Below are 22,105 nucleotides of genomic sequence, written 5' to 3'. Positions count from 1 at the left end.
CCTCCCTCATCCCTTCTTTCCTTTTGACAAAAGTGGGGCTATATTGTTTATATAGTTTTATATCGTGTTTTTACTCATTTATATCATGAAAATTTTCCTAATTCATTAAGCATAAAAACACAATTCAAATTTTTATTCTTTTTTTTTTTAACGTTTATTTATTTTTGAGACAGAGAGAGACAGAGAATGAATGGGGGAGGGTCAGAGAGAGGGAGACACAGAATCTGAAACAGGCTCTAGGCTCTGAGCTCTGAGCTGTCAGCACAGAGCCTGATGCGGGGCTCGAACTCACGGACCGCGAGATCATGACCTGAGCCAAAGTCGGACGCTTAACCGACTGAGCCACCCAGGTGCCCCTATTGTTTCTTTTTTAAAATATTTATTTGTTTAAGTAATCTCTACACCCAGCATGGGGCTTGAACTCATGACCCTGAGATCAAGATTCCCATGCCCTTCCCACTGAACCAGCAAGGTGCCCCTTATTATCTCTTTTTATTACAAAATAGATTCAGTTAGAAAAGTTAGAAGTAACAAATAAGCAAAAAAGAAATAATTATTGATAAGCTTCTCAGAGATCACTCTCAACATTTTCTTTATAATGTTTCAGACATTTTCATCTATAGCCATGTCTTTATCTATATGGAATGATATGATAAATACTACTTCATAACCTTTACTGAATTTATTACAGACCTCTAATTCACTAAATCTTTTTTTTTTGTCACGTCATTTTAATGATTACGTTAGCTTCTTTTATCGTTCAAAATTTGTATTGTTTCTAGATTTTAATGTTGTAAGTAATCTCTGATGACCTTTTTTGCACTAAATATTTGTGTACATCTTGGCTATCAGGAAAAACTTCAGCAAATGGAATTAGGTCAAAGGGTAGGGTAGACAAGTTTTGGTGACTTCTTTTTTTTTTTTTTAATGTTTTATTTATTTTTGAGAGAAGGAGAGACAGAGTGTGAGCAGGGAAGAGGCAGAGAGAGAGGGAGACAGACCCCCAAACAGGCTTCAGGCCCTGAGCTGTCAGCACAAAGCCTGATGCGGGGCTTGAACTCATGAACCATGAGATCATGACCTGAGCCAGAGTTGGACACTTAACTGACTGAGCCACCCAGGCGCCCTGTGTTTTGGTAGCTTCTGATACATATTGCCAAAATGTCCTTCTGAAAGATTTTATGGGCTTACGCTATTAAGAGACTATGTGTATCCATTTTGCTATATTCCTATTAATATTGGGTATTAGCATTAAAAAATTTGATTATTGGGGTGCCTGCACGGCTCAGTCAGTTGAGTGTCTGACTCTTGGTTTCAGCTTAGGTCATGATCCCAGGGTCGTGGGATTGAGACCCATGTCAGGCTCTACGCTGGCACGGATCCTGCTTGAGATTCTCTCTCTCTCTCTCTCTCTCTCTCTCTCTCTCTCTCTCTCTCTCTCTCTTTCTCGGGCCCTTTCCCCCTACTTGTGCTCTTTCTCTATTAAAAAAACCTCTTTTTGATTATTAAAAACTTAGTATCATTTCAAGTTACATTTCCTTGCTTCTTGGTGAAGTTGTAGGTTTTTCCTGTATTTACTGACTGTTATCAACCAAATTGCCTTTTGGGTCCTTGGCTTTCAAAACTTTTAATGAAGTAGTGTTAATCTTTTATTCCTTATTTTCATCTTGCTAAAAGTGAGAGCAGGTTATATAATAGATTCATGGAATTTTGAACATGGACAGGACCATACCTTGTTTCATTCTCTCAATTATAGATGATTCTACCCAGACCCAGGAACTAGGAGTGACTTTCTCTCAAAGTTCTACTACCAGTGTATGGCAAGTCAGAGCTAAGATTCCTGGGCTTGTCCCTACATAGAATCAGTTCTGTTTAATTTATTTATTTTAAGAGAGAGAGAGAGAGAGAAGGGGAAGGGGCAGAGAGTGAGAGAGAGAATCTCAAGCAGACCCTGCACTGTCAGACTGTCAGCGGGGAGCTGATGACACAGGGCTCGGACCCATGATCTGTGAAATCATGACCTGAGCTGAAGGCAAGAGTTGGGTGCTTAACCAACTGAGTCCCCAGGCGCCTCTGTGCGTATTGTGTTTTAAACCATTATACATATATTTCCTTGGTTAAAGATATTTTCAGAATTTATATTTGGTGATTGATACTTCATGTTGATTTTGGAAGCTAAATAAAAGAAAAGTAATGCAAATAGTACAACTAGAGCCCCAAAACAATCTAGGCTAGCGGCAGGTCCTAAAAGTTAGGGTACATTAGTGTCAACCTGGAGAACTTGTTTATTTTGAACTGATTTTAGACTTAACAGAAAAGTTGCAAAAATAGTACATGGTTTACATATTCCTCATCCAATTTTCCAAATGTTAACATCTTACATACTATATAGTACAGTATGAAAAGTAGGAGGGGCGCCTGGGTGGCTCAGTCATTTGGGCATCCAACTTCAGCTCAGGTCATGATCTCATGGTTTGTGAGTTCGAGCCTTGCATCGGGCTCTGTGCTGACAGTTCAGAGCCTGGAGCCTGCTTCAGATGCTGTGTCTCCCTCTCTCTCTCTGCCCCTCTCCCATCCACGCTCTGTCTCTCTCACTCTCAAAAATAAACATTCAAAAAAATTTTTTTAAAGAAAAGTAGGAAATTACCATTGGTATAATACTATTAATGAAACTGTAGACCTTATTCAGATTGCGCCATTTTTCCAAAAATGCCCTTTTTCTGTTTTAGGATCCCAAATTGATTTACTGGTTATCCTTCCAAGCCTCCTCCAATCTGTGACAGTTCTTCATCTTTCATGACCTTGACACTTCTGAAGAGTACCGATCAATTATTTTGTAGAATGTTCCTCAAATTGGATTTGTCTATTGTTTCCACACAGTTGGAACAAGATTATGCACTTAGGCAAGAATGTGTCCTTCTCAGTGTATCATATCAAGTGGTTCATGATGTTGATAAGTCTTATTACTGGTGATGCTGACCTTGATTTAGTTAAGGCAATGTCTGCCAGGTTTTTCCACTGGAAAGTTGCTGTCTTTCCCTTTGCAGTTAATAAATACTTTAAAACTATGTAAATTTTGTTCCTCCTCACACTTTTGCCCATTAATTTTAACATCCATGTATGGTTATGGAAGTAAATTTAAGCAGGAATTTATCATGTGGATCTTTTTTTTTTTCTTTTAATGTTTATGTATTTATTTTGAGAGAGAACACGAGCAGGGGAGGGGCAGAGAGGGAGGAAGAGAGAGAATCCATGCTGAGCTCACAATCGATATTGAGATCATGACCTAAGCCTAAATCAGGAGTTGACATTCAACCGACTGAGCTGCCCAGGTGCCTTGTGAATTTCTACTTTTAAAACTTCAAATGGAGCAAGATACTGTTAACATTTTAAATTGCAAAGATGAATTAAGTTAAGATTTTTCAGGAACTATCAATAGAATATTTCTTTTTTGTTTGTTTAAAATGTTTATTTATTTATTTTGAGAGAGAGTGCAAGTGGGGAGGAACAGAGAGAGAGAGGGAGAGAGAATCCCAAGCAGGCTCCATACTGTCTGCACAGAGCCTGACTCAGGGCTCAATCTCATAAACTGTGAGAAAATGACCTGAGCCAAGATCAAGAGTCGGATGCTTAACCGACTGAATAGAATATTTCTGGCACCCCGATAGAATATTTCTGCACGTTGAATTCTCACTGAGCCAGTTTTTTTTAGCTAAGCTTTCTTCCATAAGTTGGTTCCATATACAGTAAAACCTTGGATTGCAAGTAACTTGTTCTACAAGTGTTCTGCAAGATGAGCAAACATTTCTAGTAATTTTTAACTTGATAAACGAGCTATGTCTTGCAATATAAGTAGTATGTGATGCCGAACCTCAGATGATCACAACTGAGGCAGTAGTTCTTGAATTTGTTTCGATATACAGGTGCTTTGAATTACAAGCATGCCTGTGGAATGAATTATGCTTGCAAGCCAAGGTTTTACTGTATAGGCAAAGAATTTTGAGGTTGTTCTCACATCTTGTATCCAAATTCCCACTAAATAAAATCATTTATTTGCTCCTTGTTTATTTTCTTTTATATTTGAAGTTTATTTCTTTTATTCTTCACACCCAGTGTGGGGCTTGAATTCATGACCCTGAGATCGAGAGTCGGATACTCTACTGATTGAACCAGCCAGGTGCCCCTATTTTCTTTTAATTACATACTTTATATGAAAAATGGTCCCAAAAACCAAACTGAGGAAGTGGGGAAATGAGTTGGGGAGGTAGAAAAGCCCCCCACAGTGGTGTCAATGAGCAGTTTTATGCTCACTCCCAATAGGAGAATCTCTGAGAAGCTGTGTGGAACAAATTCAGATCACCCCACTTGAGTATGGAAGACTGAAACATTTATCCACCTTCCCCCAGGCCCCTCTGTTTGAGGAGTACCCTTGAAACGTTCATTCCCATATCTCTGGTACCTGTCTGTGTGTGCGGTTGAGGAAGTTCTGTGGTACTAAAGAAAGCCTCAGGCAGAAAAGAGCTACTTTTTTCTTTTTTAAGATTTTATTTTTAAGTAATCTCTACACCCAACATGGGTTTCATACTCACAACTGAGATCAGGAGTCGCATGCTCTACCGACTGAGCCAGCCAGGCACCCCTGGACTTATTTATTTATTTATTATTACTTATCCCTTTATTCTGGTAATTGTCTTGAGGGAGATCACTTGGAGGTTTTATTGCACTGTGGTCACTAACGCTGCAGAAGCACCAGAGGGCGCCTCTGAGAGGGTTTCCAGCTCCTGGGAGCTGAGATGGTGTTTGCTCCAGCGCACTACGACTGTTTGGAAGAATTTCACTCCTTGGCTGGAATCCCAATTCTTTTATTTTGGGTTTGGGCTTTGGAAGTATCACCTGAGTGGATGGAAATAACCACTGGGCTAGTTATTTCAATAAAGTTAAAGATAGTGAATAGAACCAACTGCCTTATCCTAATTGGTATAAACATAATGTTGCTCTCAACACTTTTACACATTAGTGATGATGAAGAATGCACTCAAGACTTTGGATTATCTTTTATTCTATTCTTGTACCAATAATTTCAGAAAACACAAAAAGATTCTCCCTTACTGTTTTTGCATTTAAAATTTACTTAGTATTGAAAAAACTCGAGTGTCATTGATTGTTGAACTTGTGAGCTTAGAATTGACCGGAGGTGACTGTTACCACTCTAAACTTAGGACTTTGCTTTCCCCAGGGCTTATGACTATGGCTTAAAGATAATAGATATTTGGTAAATATCGATGGATTGAATCATTAATCCTAAAGCTTTGAGATCTCAGCCATACTTCAAGTCAGGGTCTGCCTCCACTCAGAGTCAATTTAATAATCCCCTTTGGGGAAAAGTAATAAATATTTCATGGAAGATATGTCTTAATTGTAAGAAATTTTGAATTCTGACATGTCAGAAAAATGTGCACTTTAGTTGGTTCTTCAAATGTTGTGGATCATAGACACTGTGGAAATGTGGTCTATCATCTGGAAACTTTTTTTTTTTAGAGAGAGAGAGAGAGCATGAGTGAGGGAGAGGAACAGAGGGAAAGAGATAGAGAATCCCAAGCAGGCTCCACTCTCAGCACAGAGCTAGACTCGGGACCCGATCTCATGACCCCAGGATCATGACCTGAGCTGAAATCAAGAGTCAGTCGCTCAACTGACTGAGCCATCCAGGTGCCCCATCTCTGGAACCTTTCCTTAGGAAAACATGTCCATTTGCAAAATCTTGCCTGCAATTCCTGAAGCCCAGCTGCAGAGCTCCTCAGGAAGTCTGTGAACCTTCTGTTACGGCTGCTCTTTTGCCTCCCCCTAGTTGCTTGTCCTGGCCACAGCAGACATGAAAAGAGGAGATTGTTTCTAAGTGTCTTTTTTAAAATTTTCTTTTCTTTTTATTTCAAGTAGGCTTCACGCCCAGTGCTGAGCCCAATGCTGGGCTTAAACTCAAGACCTTGAGATCATGACCTGAGCTGAAATCAAGAGTCAGATGCTTAACCAGCTGAGCCACCCAGGTGCTCCATGAGACATTTCTAAATATTTTTGTTTTCTTCTCCAGGGCTTATTGACTATAATTTTCATTGCTTCCGGAAGGCCATCCATGAAGTTTTTGAGGTGAGAATGAAGATGGTGAAATCACGAAAAGTTCAGAATCGGCTACAGAAGAAAAAAGGAGCCACCCCCAATGGGACCCCTAATGTGCTGCTGTAGTGAAGTTTCAGGAGTATCTTTTTAAGCCAGACCTTCCAGTGAGGCCACTGAGCTGTGTTGCACTAAAGGAAAAGGAAAAAGGATATGGGACACATGATGTATTCGGTGTAAGAAAAGAAAAATTCCTGCAACCCTCTTGATCTTCTCTTTTTTAAATAAAGTGAGCACTTTGAAGCCAAAACTTGTATTTTAACAATGAAGTAAAATCTGTAATTTCGTTACACAAATGTAAACTTTTATGGTCTGTGGTCAGAAACTCCTGTGTGAGGACTGCCAGGAACTGTATATATTTTGCTCTTTTTCATGTTTTTTTTTCTTTGAACTTTGATAAAACAACTTTTCTAAGCTTTTTTCTGTACTTGGTGTCAAGGCCATGCATACTGTAGTGTAGTTCAGATCTATATGGCAATCAGAAATCAAAAAGCAATGCACTGGCAATGACTTTTTTTTTTTTTTAATCACTTTGGGAATCTTTGCTAACAATTGTCGAGAAAAATCATTTTTCAGTGGAGCTGGAACAGATTGGGGCAGCAAGCTCCAGGAGCAATAAGAACTGTCTCCTGTTTATCACTGGTATAAACGGGAGTTTTGTAGAATACTGTTAGCACCAAACTTACCTAAAAATTTCTATAGCTGGGGCAGTACTTCCCGACTCAACAGTTTTTACAAAGCTCTTTACCTCAACACACATCTCTATAATCATTTTATACAGAGAGGTTGTTCCTTTTTGCTGCATTACTGTTCTTTAGAACCTTCGGGACCAGATTTCCAAAATGGTGCCAATCACTGGAGATTGGTCAAAGTAACATCAGAGGCCACATGGTTTCCCAATTGTAGGTGATTGGTACCTACAGATTTAAAAATATATATACAATTCTGTATGTTCGGCCCTGAGCAATGGGCCTGTTGTTGTGCAACATTTAAAATGTTTGTTGAGGATCATGACCGCAGGGAATGTCTCAGAACTTGAGCGGAGGGCATAATCCTGGTGAGCATGTTTGTCGCCACTGAGCCTCCTGCTCATCTGTGATCGTGTGCCTTGTGGACTCTGCCTGTTCCCACCTTAGGACTGAACTAGAGCTCAGCTTGCTAGCAGCACACTCTGCACAGCTGAAAAGCCATCCTGCAAACCCCTAACGATCAGTGGGAAGAGGACAGCCAGAGGAGGCGTTACAGTTAGCTATGTCTTTGTCTCCATGAAATTCTTCCACTTATGCTTACCTTAGACTATCAGGATGTTAAGAGACTTACTAATCACCCCTCACCCCAGACCATTCCAAGTAGGTAATCCTATGTCCATCCCCAGGGTCAGTGCCCTAAGCTACTTGTGGGTATTAGAAAATAATTTTATTTATTTATTTATTTTTAAGCAGAGACTCCTGAGGAAATCAAAGCTGGTCCTAGCAAAACGTACCAAGTTTCTAAAGTTACTTGCCCTTGAAACTATCTCACTTCCATCTGTAGCTTCCTTCCATCCTCTCTCCTTTACTCCCCAAATCCTATTCCTTTGAGGCTGCTAACTGCAAATGCAAGACTGATTGCAGTTTAAGATTTGAGTCCTCCCAAGGGTCTGTGCATTTTGGAAGGAAATTTCCAAAAATCATTAAGGCGCCCAACTCCCTTCCTCATGATTCCTGCTCAGAAACCTGGGTCAGTAGGAGCCCAGGGTTCCAAAGGAGCCTTTTCCTTAATTTCTAGACCTATATCCTGTTGGATCTTTGGATCTTTGCCAACAGGCTTGGTACATATGGGTTATTCTTATAAATTTAATGCTCTAATATTTTTTACACAATGTTTCTTTTTGACTAAGCAAATAAAGAATCACTTTTCTAATGTGACTTTATCCTAAAGGTAGAGACACTTGCCTATCTGGTAAATCACACATTACTTAGCTATATATATATATTGTTGTAACCAGGAGGAGCTTCCATTTTTAAGCTGGGTATATGATGGGTTTTTGTTAAAATGTGCCTTAAAAGTCTATTACTTCAGGAGCAAATGGTTCTTTGGGAGAAAGCAAAAATAATCCTATGGCATAGGACCCAAGTTCATGGTAGTAAGTGCACTCTTTGATTAATCACACACTAATCCATAGATTACTGCCTCAAACCTGTAAGCATGGTAATGACCTCTTAGTTAAAGACAGATGTAGGAGTTATGTCTAAGAGTTCAATTTTTGAAGTCTGTGCTATTGGAATTACAAAATCTCTTTGATTCCTTTCACATTTTATTTCTGATATGGAACTTGGGTTACTGCGATGCGTATGACCATATTTAGGTCTCAAATCTAATGCTATAAATACAAAGCCCAAATACATGGCTACGGTGATGCCCTGGAGCATTTTTGCTCCTTTTCAAGGGTTGAGAACTTGACCTGTAGGTTTCTGGGGCAATTAGAACTTCTGTGTAGAGGTGAGACTGAATTACCACCTTTGGTTATTTTTAGTGATAAAAATTAGTGTGTATGACCAGGGTAGAGTGTTTCTGAAGGAATAAGTAAAAAACTGGTTGGCATTCACAGTGTTATTTTGTGAACATAATATATTTTGGACCCTTAAATATAAAATGACTGAAAACTCAGCAATATTGTTAAATACGGGTTATATGCTAACTCTGTTTGAGACATACTCCAGAAAAATGGCTGAACTGTCTTGATTATTAAAGTATGGTATGCATTTAACTTCTATAGACTGGTTGTAATTTGTAATCAAGCATCGTATTATGTTTTACTTTAAGCCGTACATCATTTGTAATTATTGGTAAACCGTTGCTTTCAAGAATGTTAACAGCCAATTGAAAAGCATGTGTCATGCTCATGATTTGGGAAGCCTCTCATTTTATTTCAAGCGTATTTATAACTAATCATTCTGGGAGCAGAATATTCTCTTGGTGAAGCGTAGGTATGGTCCTTCCTACTTGTGTGGTTGTATCCCATATAGGAGTATCATTGCTTCACTGGCCCTGCTGGGTCCCTTTAGTAAAATGTTTGTCCTGATTAATTTCCATTTTATGGAAATGAAGGTAAACTACTCTACTTACATGGATTTACACTTTTATTTTTATATTGTGAACACCCTTATCCATATTTTTGATGGGAACATGACTGTTTGGAATGTAGAACTGGTTTTTCAGTGAACTTCAGATATTAATTCTTGCTTCTCTGGCCCTAGTCCCTAGCTACCTGGAAATTCTTTTCCAAACAGTCCACCTTATCGATTCTGCCTTGCTTAGTAAGATTCCACTCTGTGATGACTTTGACAGATACCTAAGAGTTCCCAGAAAAGACTAGCCTTTAGATGTTATATCTTGTATATGAAATTCTGTTTCTGGTTGGAAAACCTGACCTAAGATAATATTTTTCTATGGTTTTTTATCAGTGGTGATGTTGAGTTTAGGAGAAAGAAAATTGTTGTCTTGAACAGAATTACTTACTGATAACATGATTGAGTGCACACAATATTTCATAAGTGCTTTTATGTAAGTTATCTTCATAAACCCAAGAGCGGGTACTATTATCACTATCTTACAGATGAGGCAACTGAGGGTAGAGGGATGAAATCCCTTGGTCAAGATCATATAAGTAGTAAGACAGAAGGGCCGGAGTCTGCCTGGAGAGTCCACCCGCTCAATACTGCTCTAAGCAGCCAGACCACATGTCCCTTTAAGTAGCCTCCCTTCACAAATCTGAAGACGGGGACTTGAAGTTTAGGATTTACTGCTGTGTGGGCTTATGAAGGCTAAAATGCTGGGATATTAAAAAAAAAACCTTTTCTTACACGAGAACCAATATGAGCAGCTCTAAATGAACTTCAAGATTATGTGTTTTTTCTTCCTAATCCATTAAATAACTCTACTGCCGAAAATCATATTAACAGATAGTGTTTAAATGTCAGAAGAGAATTCAAATACCTTGTCCAGACTTTTGGTCTTCTAAGAAACCAAAGTATATAAAATTCTGAGAAAACCAAGAGAGAATAAGCCTTTGAGCTTAGCTGTATTTAACCTTTTACTTCATTTTTAATATGTGTAACCATATTTATAGAAAACAAAACACTGATCTGGATTAAAATCAAAAAGATACTTTTCAACACTAACCTTTTCTTGAGATGCAGACCTATATTTAAAATTGCCATTAGCATACTTTTGCTGTCATCTTCTATCAGGGGATCCTTAAATCTAACATGTCCAAAAATTGAACTTGCTTCCTTCTTGCTAAATCTCCTCTTTCTATGGTGGTAGGACTATACTCCCTGTGGTGCCTGCCAGAAATGTAGGCCTCCTTCTTGGCTCTTCCTTCCTGTTCACCCTTTCAACCACCCAGTTCTTTCAGCTCAGCCTTACAAGCTTTTTTTTTTTTAACATATATATATTTTTTTTAAGTTTATTTTGAGACAGAGACAGCATGAGCAAGGGAGGGACAGAAAGAGAGGGAGAAAAAGAGAATCCCAAGCAGGCTCTGCACTGTCAGCACAGAACCCGATGTGGGGCTCAAACCCTAGAAACTGAGATCATGACCTGAGCCAAAACTGAGAGTCTGGCCCTTAACCAGCAGCCTTACAAACTTCTATTCAATCTATTCTCTCCGTCTCTTTTGCCATTATCCTGCTTTAGATCACCATCTCCTCTCTCTGGATCTTAATAACCTCTCAACTAACGTCTCTCCACCTCATCCATCCATTCTCCACACAAGACCCAGAGTGACCTTTCTACACCACAGTTCTGACCACATCACTCCCTTGCTTAACACCCCTCATAGCTCTCCATTATAGATCTCAGTCATACTCCTCAATACAGTTTGCAAGAACCTGCTTCCCAGGTTTTTACTTCCCTCTTCAGCCGTGGCTCATTTTCCCTCCACAGAGCTGAACCAGAATGCCCATACAGTGCATGGTAAATAAGAGGATCCATGAGTTTTGATTCTTTTCTTTGTCAGTCATTTTCTGAGGGAAATGATAATTGTTTTTCATTCAACAGTTACTGATATGACACTTTTTATATGCTACGTGTTTTTTTTTTAAACTTTTTAATGTGTATTCATTTTTGAGAGAGCGAGCGAGAGAAGGGGAGGGGCAGAGGGAGAGGGAGACGCAGAATCTGAAGCAGGCTCCAGGCTCTGAGCTGTCAGCACAGAGCCTGACACGGGGTCTCAAACCCACGAACCATGAGATCATGACCTAAGCCGAAGTCGGATGCTCAACCAACTGAGCCACCCAGGCGCCCCTACGAACACCTATTAAGGTGTTCTTAATAAAATACCTAAATGGCAGATTCTGGAGATGCAAGGATTTTAATAGAAAATAAAGCACTTTATAGAACTGTAGGAGTTGACCCTTTATGGAATCCATTTTAAACTTTTTGTTGTTGTGAGCCACAATAAATATAATTCACATTGCAAACTATCACATACTCACACTTATAAATATTACTTTTTAAAAAGATTTTATTATATTTTAAAGGGTTTATTTTTTTAATATTTGTAATGTTTATTACTTTAAAAAATTTTTTAATGTTCATTTATTTTTGAGAAAGAGAGCACAAGCAGGGGAGGGGCAGAGAGAGAGGAAGACACAGAATCTGAAGCAGGCTCCAGGCTCTGAGCTGTCAGTACAGAGTCTGACATGGGGCTTGAACTCAGGAACCACAAGATCATGACCTGATCCGAAGTCAGACGTTTAACCAACTGAGCCACCAGGTGTCCCAAGAGTTTATTTTTAAGTAATTTCTACACTCAGTTGGGGTGCCAACTCACAACATGGAGATTAAGAGTCACACTGTCAGGGCACCTGGGTGGCTGAATTGGTTAAGCCTTTGACTTTGGTCGTGATCTCAATGGTTCGTGAGTTCAAGCCCCATGTCTGGCTCTCTGCTGTCAGAGCCTGCTTTCAGATCCTTTGTCTCCTTCTCTCTTCCTTACCCCTGCTTGCACTCTTTCTCTTTCTCAAAAATAAAATAAAACATTAAAAAAAAAAAAAAAAAAAAAAGAGTTGCACTGCCCACCAACTGAGCCAGCCAGGCACCCCTTATAAATATTACTTTTTCAAAAATCTCACAAAGTAGGGATGCCTGGATCTTAAGCATCCAACTTCGGCTCAGGTCACGATATCACATTTCCTGAGTTCGAGCCCCGCATCGAGCTCTGGGCTGACAGCTCAGAGCTGGAGCCTGTTTCAGATTCTGTCTCCCTCTCTCCCTGCCCCTCCCCTGCTCGTGCTCTGTCTCTCTCTCTCAAAAATAAATAATAAACATTTAAAAAAATCTCACATAGTATTATTCCTTATACATGCAATGCATTCTAGTATTTTTTAATTTCCTTTTTGAAAAAGATGTCACAATTCACTAATGGGTCATGCTCTATTTGTAAAGCATTGCTGGAACGAATGAATCCATTTGCCAGATCAGAGATACCTGAGGATTTTCCTTCTAGCCTAAAATATTTTCTTTCCCTAATGTTTATTTATTTTTGAGAGACAGAGACAGAACATGAGCGGAGGAGGGACAGAGAGAGAGGGAGGCACAGAATCCGAAGCAGGCTCCAGGCTGTGAGCTGTCAGCACAGAGCCCGACGCAGGGCTCGCACCCACAAACCATGAGATCACCACCTGAGCCGAAGCCAGACGCTTAACTGACTGAGCCACCCAGGCGCCCCTCCTGTCAATTTTAAAATCTTAACAAACCTAGGGGAAATTCTGAGGAAGTTCTTGAATTTTCCTTTCACTTAATCAGGGCTTTCTGCTGTTTACCAGAGTAGTTCTACTTTCCATTGCCATCCCTTGGACGTTTTTGTATGCTGGGTTGTAGGGGATTTAGGAGGCTGCTGTCCTGGCAAGATCATCATTTACTGTAGACTCTATCCTTGACTGTAATAAATAGTTAACTTTACCGGGATTTTAGGGACTTATGAATTTACATCTGACTTCTATGTGGTCCTTTGTTAAATCAGATGATATTGGTATTACCCAGTATCGAGGCTGCATGAGTTTTGCCCTTTTGTAGTATTTTGAGACTCCCAAGAAGCAGGTGAGCAAGGCTCTTCCCCATGAAAGAGACATGATCTGCTGCTACACTCAGGGTGGAGGAGGGCTGCCTGAGGTCTTGACCACCCTGCTTCTTCAATCTTACTAATCAACGGCTGGGGCAAGGAGGATCTTTCTAGTTTCTCAAAACTGAGAAAAAAAACCCACAAAAAAAAAAACAACCCACTTAAGACCCTTCCCCTGAATGGCCAACTACAGTTGACCTCAGTTTCTTCCATGCTAATGCAGGCCACCCCAAGATGAGCCACTCTAGTGTGAAGACTGAGCTGAAGGCAATCAAGACCTTTCAGGCTCAAGAGAAACTTCTGTCCTTTCCTTAACCACAGAGAAGAATCTAAATTGGGGGTATTTCCCAGAATAAGGATAATTATCAGAGATAATTTTTATCTGAGTGACCCATCTGTATGGTAGGGCAAACATTTTATTACCAAACATCTGCATTACTTTTTATTGCCCTGTTAAGTGTATTCTTCCCTTGAAGCCCCAGATCCCCACCCACTTCTCCTTAGTTCAGAATGACGTATAGAACTCATTTTGCCTGACTTTAGAGTTTCCATGTCTGTGTGGATGCCCCATACATATGCTATAAAATTTGATTTTCTTCTGTTTATCTGTCTCGTGTCAATTTGATTCTTAGTTCAACCATAAGGACCTTGAAAGGGACAGGATTTCTTGCCACCGACACCCTCACCACCTGTGTGGAGAATTCCATTTCTCCTCCTACAAGCTGATTCTGGTGCTTCCACCTTCCATTATTGCCTAAGTCCCTGTGACTGCTGCCCAGTCATTGCTTGCCTCTGGCTTTGCAGAGAGCTCATGACGGTAATGCCCCGCCTTCATCAAGTAGTCAGTAACCAGGAACAAACTCCAGACTTCTCCCAGACTTCTACAAGCGACCTCAGTCACCTCCCTTCCATGGGAAGCAGCCAGTAAAGGGGCTGACTGGGAGGGGCCAGTCCTAGATATCTTTCCATCTCAGTGGGAGAGGAAGGAACTCAGATTAATAAGGTGCAAGAAAAAGCACCATCAAATTCATGTCCTACCATTTCATTTAATGCTCAAGGCCAGAGCTTTCCAAAGTTCTTGGATCGTAAGAATCACCTAGGGTGTTTAAAAACATAAATTCTCATCTCTACTCCAGCCTTCTTGAACCTGAATCTCTGGGGAGAGGTCTAGGAATTTGTATTTTAAATATGTATCCTAGGCAAGTCTTATATATTGGGAGACATTGTTTGGCCTTATAGATGTTAAAAGGGATGAGAAACAGAGATGATGGAAGACTAGGGTTAGAATCACTCGGGGAGCTTTCTTCACTCTTCCACTCCTCCATTAACACACACACACATGCACACAAATATGTGTCCACACACACACACACACACACACACACACACGTCTCCAGTGTTAGTTTCTTTTTCCAATTGGGTTATGTAGCTTTTAAAATCCAATTTATTTAATCAACAATGTGAATGTAAACTTTTTTTTTTTTACGAGAGAGAGCGAGCGTGCAAAAGCAGGGGGCGGGGAGAGGCAGAGGGAGAGAGAGAATCTTAAGCAGGCTCCATGCTCAGCTTGGAACCAGATGCTGGGCTCGATCCCATGACCCCAGGATCATGACCAGAGCAGAAATCCAGACTCAGGCACTCAACCGACTGAGCCACTCAAGTGCCCCTTGAATGTAAACTTTTATAGATGTAAATTAAATAATTTAAAAAGTCTAGTTAAATTGTTAATTTTTTTTAATGTTTTATTTATTTTTGAAAGAAAGAGAGTGCGTGAGCGAGCGGGGAGGGGCAGAGAGAGAGAGAGGGAGACACAGAATTCCAAGTAGGCTCCAGGCTCTGAGATGTCAGCACACAGCCCAATGTGGGACTTGAACTCACAAGCCGTGAGATCACGGCCTGAGCCGAAGTCAGATGCTCAACCAACTGAACCACCCAAGTTCCCAAACCATGCGTTACTTTTGATATTTAAATATTTATTCATATTAAAATAACAAATTATAAAATGGTATTACAAAAACAAATTAACAAAATGGTATTAATAAAAAAAATTTCTTCCCCACTCAAATCATTTTATTTAATTCTTCACAGGCATCTTGTACAGCAGGGTTTTCATCATCATGGGAAATTTTGAATCATCTAACAGTTCCCTCTTGGCTGTTTAAGAAAGAATGTTTAAAAAAAAAAAAAAAAGAATATTTCCCCCCCAACCCAAATTCTAGTTAGGTAACATACAGTGCAGTATTTGTTTCAGGACTAGAATTCAATGATTCATCACTTACATACAACGCAAAAGCTGCCCCCTTAACACCCATTAGCCCACCCCCACCTACATCCCTCTACCAACCCTCAGTTTGTCCTCTATCTTTAAGAGTCTCTTAAGGTTTGTTTCTATCTTTCTTCCCCCTCCCATACGTTCATCTGTTTTGTTTCTTAAATTCCATGTGCGAAATCAGATGGTATTTGTCTTTCTCTACTGACTTATTTTGATTAGCATAATTCCCTCCAGTTCCATCTACGTAGTTGCAAATGGCAAGATTTCATTCTTTTTGATGGCTGAGTAATATTCCATTGTATATATAAACCACATCTTCTTTACCCATTCATCCATTGATGGACATTTGGGCTCTTTCCATAGTTTGGTTATTGTTGATAATGCTGCTATAAACATCAGGGAGCATGTGCCCCTTCAAATCTGTATTTTTGTATCCTTTGGAATAAATACCTAGTAGTGCAATTGTTGGATCGTAGGGTAGTTTTATTTTTAACTTTTTGAGGAACCTCCATGCTGTTCTCCAGAGTGGCTGTACCAGTTTGCATTCCCACCAACAATGCAAGAGGGTTCACCCAAAAAGAACATGTTTTAAATTGAATAGGATACTGTCAGTGGAGATATTATGGGGTCTCCAAAAACCATGTGTTAAACATCAAGACAGGTATGTTTCCCCCCTCTATATTCACTATCTCCACAAATAAGTACTTCTTGCGTTTCTCTTTTCAGTGACTTTTTAAAAAGCCTACTAATAATGATCTCCTATGCTTATTCTCCAAGGTCGTACCCTCAGGAATGTCTTCACCTTTTCCCCATAATTTTTTAGGTAACCCTTATTAGAAAACTGCCATTGCTCGAGGCCCTTTCAAGACATATTGTCTTCCTGAAGAGTACTTTGTTCAAAAAGGACAAAGACAAAAACTTAAGGCAACTCTTTTTTTCTGAAGAATGGTATCTTGGAAAAATTTTACTTCCTATTCTGGCATATATGCTATATGTTTCCATTTAAGAACATCTGCACCTAAACCTAACATCAGTTCCCAGGGAAGTGAGACTGGCCCGGCTGTTCTCTCACAAGATGCTAGAAGGTAGGCGGAGTGGTGGCATACCTGCACCTTGTGGTTATTTTGTGCTAAAAGGATAAACTGTAGGGAAGTCCAGGACTGCTTTTTAGAAGATGATGACTTGGCTGTTATTCAAAGCTTGCAAACTGGATTTTAATGGGAAGCAGCATTGAGTTGTTAGTTCTAAAGATGGTAATAATATTCCTGAAATGCCTTGGGGCTGCAGAATTTCTCTACGAAGTTTTGTAATTTGTGTGTGCGTTGAGCATTGTCTGTAGACTGAAGAAAGTTTCACATCTTTATCAACTATGACTTTTTGGAAGATTGTGGATGCTGCAGTGGTGAAGAAAACACAAATTTGTTTAAAAGTATTCGACTCACACTAATTTTTTGCCATTTTGCAATTTCCCAATGAATAGAAACTGAAACTGCTCTCAGGGTAGACAGCAGAGTTCTAAGTTATTCAGGCGAGTTTGTAGATGACCAAGTTTCTTCCATCAGCAAGTGCCTAAAAAGGTTCAGAGAATGACACACTGGCGTGGCAGGGTAGGGGCCATAAGAAAAAAGGCATAGACAGAGTGGCAGAGGGACAGCACCCATCTGTCCTGAAGAGCAATTCGGAGAGGACCCAGGAAGAGGGAGGGAGGGAGAAGACACAGTTGCTGGCACATCACAAAGTACCTGTTCTTTCATCCATGAGCAACTAGTTTTATCTTAGTGGCAGGTGTTTCCTTAACAGCTAAGATTAGAAACGAATGATCTCTTGTTAAACTCATCAGTTCGTCAGAACTAGGGAGTAAGCAATACGAGCACTGTAATTTTTGCTTTTAATTTTAAAAGCGTCTATATTGTGAGGGGCACCTGGCTGGCTGAAAGAGCATGTGACTCAATCTGAGGGTTGTGAGTTTGAGCCCCATGTTGGGTGTGGAGATTAAAGGAATAGTTTTTAAAAATGAAAGCACTTTTATTATGAAAAAAAAAAAAACAACCAAAGATATGCAATCCATGTATACAAAGCAAAACTACAGTACTGAGCAGGTTTCTTTTTCTTCATTTTTAATATCAAGAACCATAATTTGGGGGAAGATGTCAGATAATTCAAAACTATGGCAGCAAATTGGGTCTCCAAAAAAGTGTTATTTTAAAGAAAGTCACAGTAAAAATGATTTTAATAATGTTGCAAACAAATGTTTACTACTGTATTTACTACTTCTTTGCTTATTAATGGGAAAAATATTTTTTAAAAAATGTTTATTTTGAGAAAGAGAGAGAGAGGGAGAACACATTTGGGACCAGGGGAGGGGCAGAGAAAGGAGAAGAGGGAGAATCTCAGGCAGGCTCTTCACTGTCAGTGTGGAGTCTGACACAGGGCTTGATCCCATGAACTGTGAGATCATGACCTGAGCCAAAATCAAGAGTTGGCCGCTCAACCAACTGAGACACCCAGGAGCCCCAAGCATTTCCATTTTCAAATGGTGGGAAAAAAGACCTTGCATGACACAAAATAGCCCGATTCCTTCCTGATGTAGCAAAAACAATCCAGATTTCAGACCCAAAGACCCTGGACTTGAATCAGGGTTCTTCCACTTCCTAAACAGCCTTGGATAAGATGCTGAGACTTTTAAGATTTCAAAGTATTCAAATCGAGAAATAAATAAAATTCTAGAAAAATTTGTTTTCATTAATATGATAAAAAAAATAGCATGTTAGAAGTATAAGAACTTGTAATGTAGTGGAAAAAACTGAGAATTAAAGTAAACTGCTTTGGGGAGCCTGGCTGGCTCAGTCAGTACAGCATGTGACTCCTGATCTTGGGGTTGTGAGTTCAAGCTCCTGGTTGGATACAGAGATTACTTAAAAAAAAAAGAAATTGCTCATGGTGCCTGGGTGGCTCAGTCGGTTGGTTATGTGTCGGACTTCGGCTCAGGTCATGATCTCATGGTCCATGAGTTCAAGCCCCATGTTGGGCTCTGTGCTGACAGCTCAGAGCCTGGAACCTGCTTCAGATTCTGTGTCTCCCTCTCTCTCTGCCCCTCTCCTGCTTGTGCCCTCTGTCTCAAAAATAAATTTTTTAAAAATTGCTCATTTTTCTGAGACATCAACTGCCTTCATCAGTAAAATGGGTATAAATAACCTATGCTGCTGTCAGTATTGTTGTGAAGAATAAATGAATTGATGTATATCAGGTGCCCAGTACTGGGCCCAATACACAGTAGATGCTCAGAATAGTCCTGGCCTTGCTCCTAGGATGCAAATGAAGATGAGTGGTAGACCTGCACTTCACAGGACTTCTTTAGAAAAGAGGAACTATATAGGGCAACGATAGTGGTTGTAAATAAATAAACTTTTCTCTATAAACGTTTCTGCTGAGAGAAATCTTTCAATTGGCTTGCTAGAGGTCTTTGCTCTTGCAACAAGTTTAATAAACTTTAACATGTGCCCATGAACTACATTTGTCAGAATAAATTTTTTTGTTTTTAACCAAGAAAGGAGAGATTATAATTCCTATGGAGCCAGTCTGGTGGAGGAAAGAAGCCTGTTAAGGAGCAAGAATTCTTTGTCTCTTTTCAGGGAGCAAGAACTCCTGTTCCCTTCAAGGTCCTTCTAGCAGGACTAGGAATCAAATTGACACGAGACAGATAAACAGGAGAAAATAAAAGTTAACAGTGTACATACAGGGAATCCACACAGACATGGAAACTCCAAAGTCAGGCAAAATGAGGTTTGTATGTCATCCTGAACTAAGGAGAAGGGCTCCGGGTCTGGGACTTCAGAGGAAAGGAAGGCACTTCACAGGGCAATAAGGAGAACAGATGTTTGGTTATTAGATGTTAGCTCTGCAATACAGATGGGTCACTCAGATAAAATTTATCTCTGCTAACAATCCTTTTTCTGGGAAATACCCCCAATTTAGATTTTTCTGTGTGGTTAAGAGACGGACAAAAGTTTCTCTTCAGCTTGCAGGGTCTCAAGCGCCTTCAACTCAAAATAATCCATATGTCAAGTGGCACATTCTGGGGGCGGGGGGTGCCTATCTTGAACCCTTTCAGCACTGAGGAGCAGACTAGGTGGTAGTATCTTCTAAAAAAAAGAAAAATGTCCCACTCTCGGTGCAGAGGAAATAAAGGAGGAGAGCCCCCAGAGACTACAGCATTCAGAATTTGACTGACTTGCAGGCTGAATAACTGAAAGGCTCCTAATGCTTTCAGAACTCTGTTTCCTTAGCTATCAGATAGGAATGATAACACCTGTTTCACAAGCCTCTTCATTGTGAGGCCTATTGCCACAGGCTTTTGCAAAACTGTCAAATGTTAGACAATTTGAAGATTTAATAACAAAGAATGAAAAAATGAACGAAGCAGCACATTGGGGTTTGGTTTGGTTTGCGCATCTCAGCCAATCTGATTATCCCTTTACTTTTCAGAAAACAACAACACGGAAAAGCTTGAAAGATATCATCTAATTTTATTTTGGATATCCTCCATTTCTTCCCTTCCCTCCCAATTTCACTCTTTACAAAAGGTTGCTGGTACAATTCTTTATATAACAAAATGTAACTTGGCCAGCCGGATTAACCCTTCTTCATCTCACCTAGAACTCCTTCCTTCCCTCTTCATCCTCCCTAGTCTGCCAATCCCTCCCTCTTTCCTAAATTCTCGCCCCTCCTTTAGGCCTTCAAGAACCCAAGCCCTCTTTCTCTTAATCCCATTTTTTCCATAATGAAGCATGAACTGTGTCCTCTGAGGTTCAACCTTACGTATGTATTTGTATGCTTTCCCGCAAATTCAACGTAATTCCCTTAGTTTTATTTGGCAAGTCACAATTATTTATAACTATAAATAAATGCTTACAAGTGTCTTGCACCTGATGACATTACCTTAAAAAAACTGTTCTAAAAACCCTACTCCGTTTCCTTATCACTGGATTTTTCCCTTCCGCACGTAACTGTTCCCACTCCCATCAGCTATACTGGATCACAGACAAGGCTGTGCAGCGCGCGGGCAGCCGGAGCCCGGGCCCCTCTGGACTCTCAGGCCCGGGCTCCAGGAGCCCACCGGCGGCGAGTAGGGCTGGGCCGCTTCCGGCCGCGCCGTTCTTCCGTAATACCCGCGAGCGCCGGGGGACCCCGGACAGGCCCGGCAAAAGGTCGGCTTCCGCTGGGCCTGGGCGAGGGGCAGACGAGGGCGTCGTACGCTTTTGCAGACCCCGGAGCGCTTTCCGCGGGGCCAGCGGCGACTACGCAGTGACGGACGCCGGAGCCGGCCGACCGACCGCCACGAAGCGACCGCCACGTCAGGGCAACTTCACAAAACCCGGGCGAGGGCGGGTGACGCAGGCCGGGCGGCCGCGGCGGGGTTGGGCCCGCGGCCAGACGGGAAAGCTTACCTCCAGCCCGGGCGCCCGGTACAGCGACTCCCCGGCCGGCGCCGGCGCCTGCCCCGCCCTCAGGGAGGCGGGGGAGCCGCGGGGGAGGCGGTGCCATCGCGAAGCCCGCGCCCCGCCTTCACCCTCCTGCCTGCAGTCCGGGCCGGGGCTGGGCGGCGTCTGCGGAGGCTCCCTCGGCCTGGCCCAATCGGCCTGAGCCGCGCTTTCACACCGGCGGCGGCGCGGAAAGGTGGAGGCGGCTGGCCGGGAGGCCGGAGTCGGGCCAGCGATCCGCCATGGAGACCCGCTACAACCTGAAGAGCCCGGGTGAGCAGGGCTGGAAGCGGTGGGCGGCGCCGGCGGTGGGCCGGGGAGGGCGGAGTGACCCCGGACCCCGGGTCGGGCGCTGCGGTTCCCTCGCGTCCGCCGCCACTCGCGGCTCCGCCCCGGGTTTCGCGCTCTACGCGAGACCGCCGCCTGCCGGGATGGTGCAGGCCGCAGGGCGGCCGGGCGGGCACCGGCTGCCAGTCCGGGGACTGGCCAGTTCCCCGCAGCACCTGGACTTTCCCTTTCCTCTTGTTGGTTGCGTAGTGCTGGGTCATAAACTCATATCTAAGAACAGATGTAAAGATGATGTCCGTGGGTAATAGTAATAGTTAACAGCGCCGTGCCGTCCGTACCTGCATCCTGAACACCGACCGTCGTTATCTTTTCGTCGCTGCCACCGGACTTATATTAGCTGTTTCACTCACTTACACGTGAGGATTTGGTTGTTTAAATATCGCCTTTGCAGCATTTGGGGGCAAATAGAATTAAAGACCTAGAGGAAATACTCTGTATTAAACCAACTAACCAAAGCGCTAAGAAAACTAGTTAGATGAGCCAAGCCCTTTAGTGCTTAACCATGATTTTTGCCATGCCGACTAACATGAGATATATCTATATTCGGTCATAAAGACTTATTTTTCTGTACTTAGTGCTCCTGCTTCATTTACAAAACAGCCCAAACAGTCCTAGCCTCAAGTTCTTTTCTGGTGCGTTATGAAGATGCACGAAAATCAAGCAGCTCTCTCATATTAAGGCAGGCTGGAAATGAACCACTAGTTTCTGTAAATGGTATTTATTCTG

General features: G+C 41.5%; 2 protein-coding genes across 5 annotated transcripts in view; both read left to right on the top strand.

Annotated features, from left to right (window-relative positions):
- RRAGD (Ras related GTP binding D) overlaps positions 1 to 8,920 on the top strand; it is a 41,339-nt gene extending 32,419 nt beyond the window's left edge. For all 3 annotated transcript variants that reach the window (XM_045499019.1, XM_045499020.1, XM_045499021.1), the window contains exon 7: positions 6,089 to 8,920. In XM_045499019.1, coding sequence (XP_045354975.1) covers positions 6,089 to 6,240 — 152 coding nt within the window. In that variant the 3' untranslated portion in view covers positions 6,241 to 8,920. The remainder of the gene's footprint in view (positions 1 to 6,088) is intronic.
- Positions 8,921 to 20,758: 11,838 nt separating this feature from the next.
- The window catches only part of UBE2J1 (ubiquitin conjugating enzyme E2 J1), a 29,649-nt gene continuing 28,302 nt past the window's right edge, over positions 20,759 to 22,105 (top strand). The window contains exon 1 of one of the 2 annotated variants that reach the window (XM_045499016.1): positions 20,759 to 21,304. In XM_045499016.1, coding sequence (XP_045354972.1) covers positions 21,274 to 21,304 — 31 coding nt within the window. In that variant the 5' untranslated portion in view covers positions 20,759 to 21,273. Of the gene's footprint in view, positions 21,305 to 21,688; positions 21,736 to 22,105 lie in introns of those variants that run through there. The other variant, XM_045499017.1, reaches the window with a different exon arrangement.

The sequence above is a fragment of the Leopardus geoffroyi genome, chromosome B2 (assembly GCF_018350155.1).
Source record: "Leopardus geoffroyi isolate Oge1 chromosome B2, O.geoffroyi_Oge1_pat1.0, whole genome shotgun sequence".
In the NCBI taxonomy this organism is placed as follows: domain Eukaryota; kingdom Metazoa; phylum Chordata; class Mammalia; order Carnivora; family Felidae; genus Leopardus; species Leopardus geoffroyi.
This window is presented reverse-complemented; position numbering and strand designations above follow the sequence as displayed.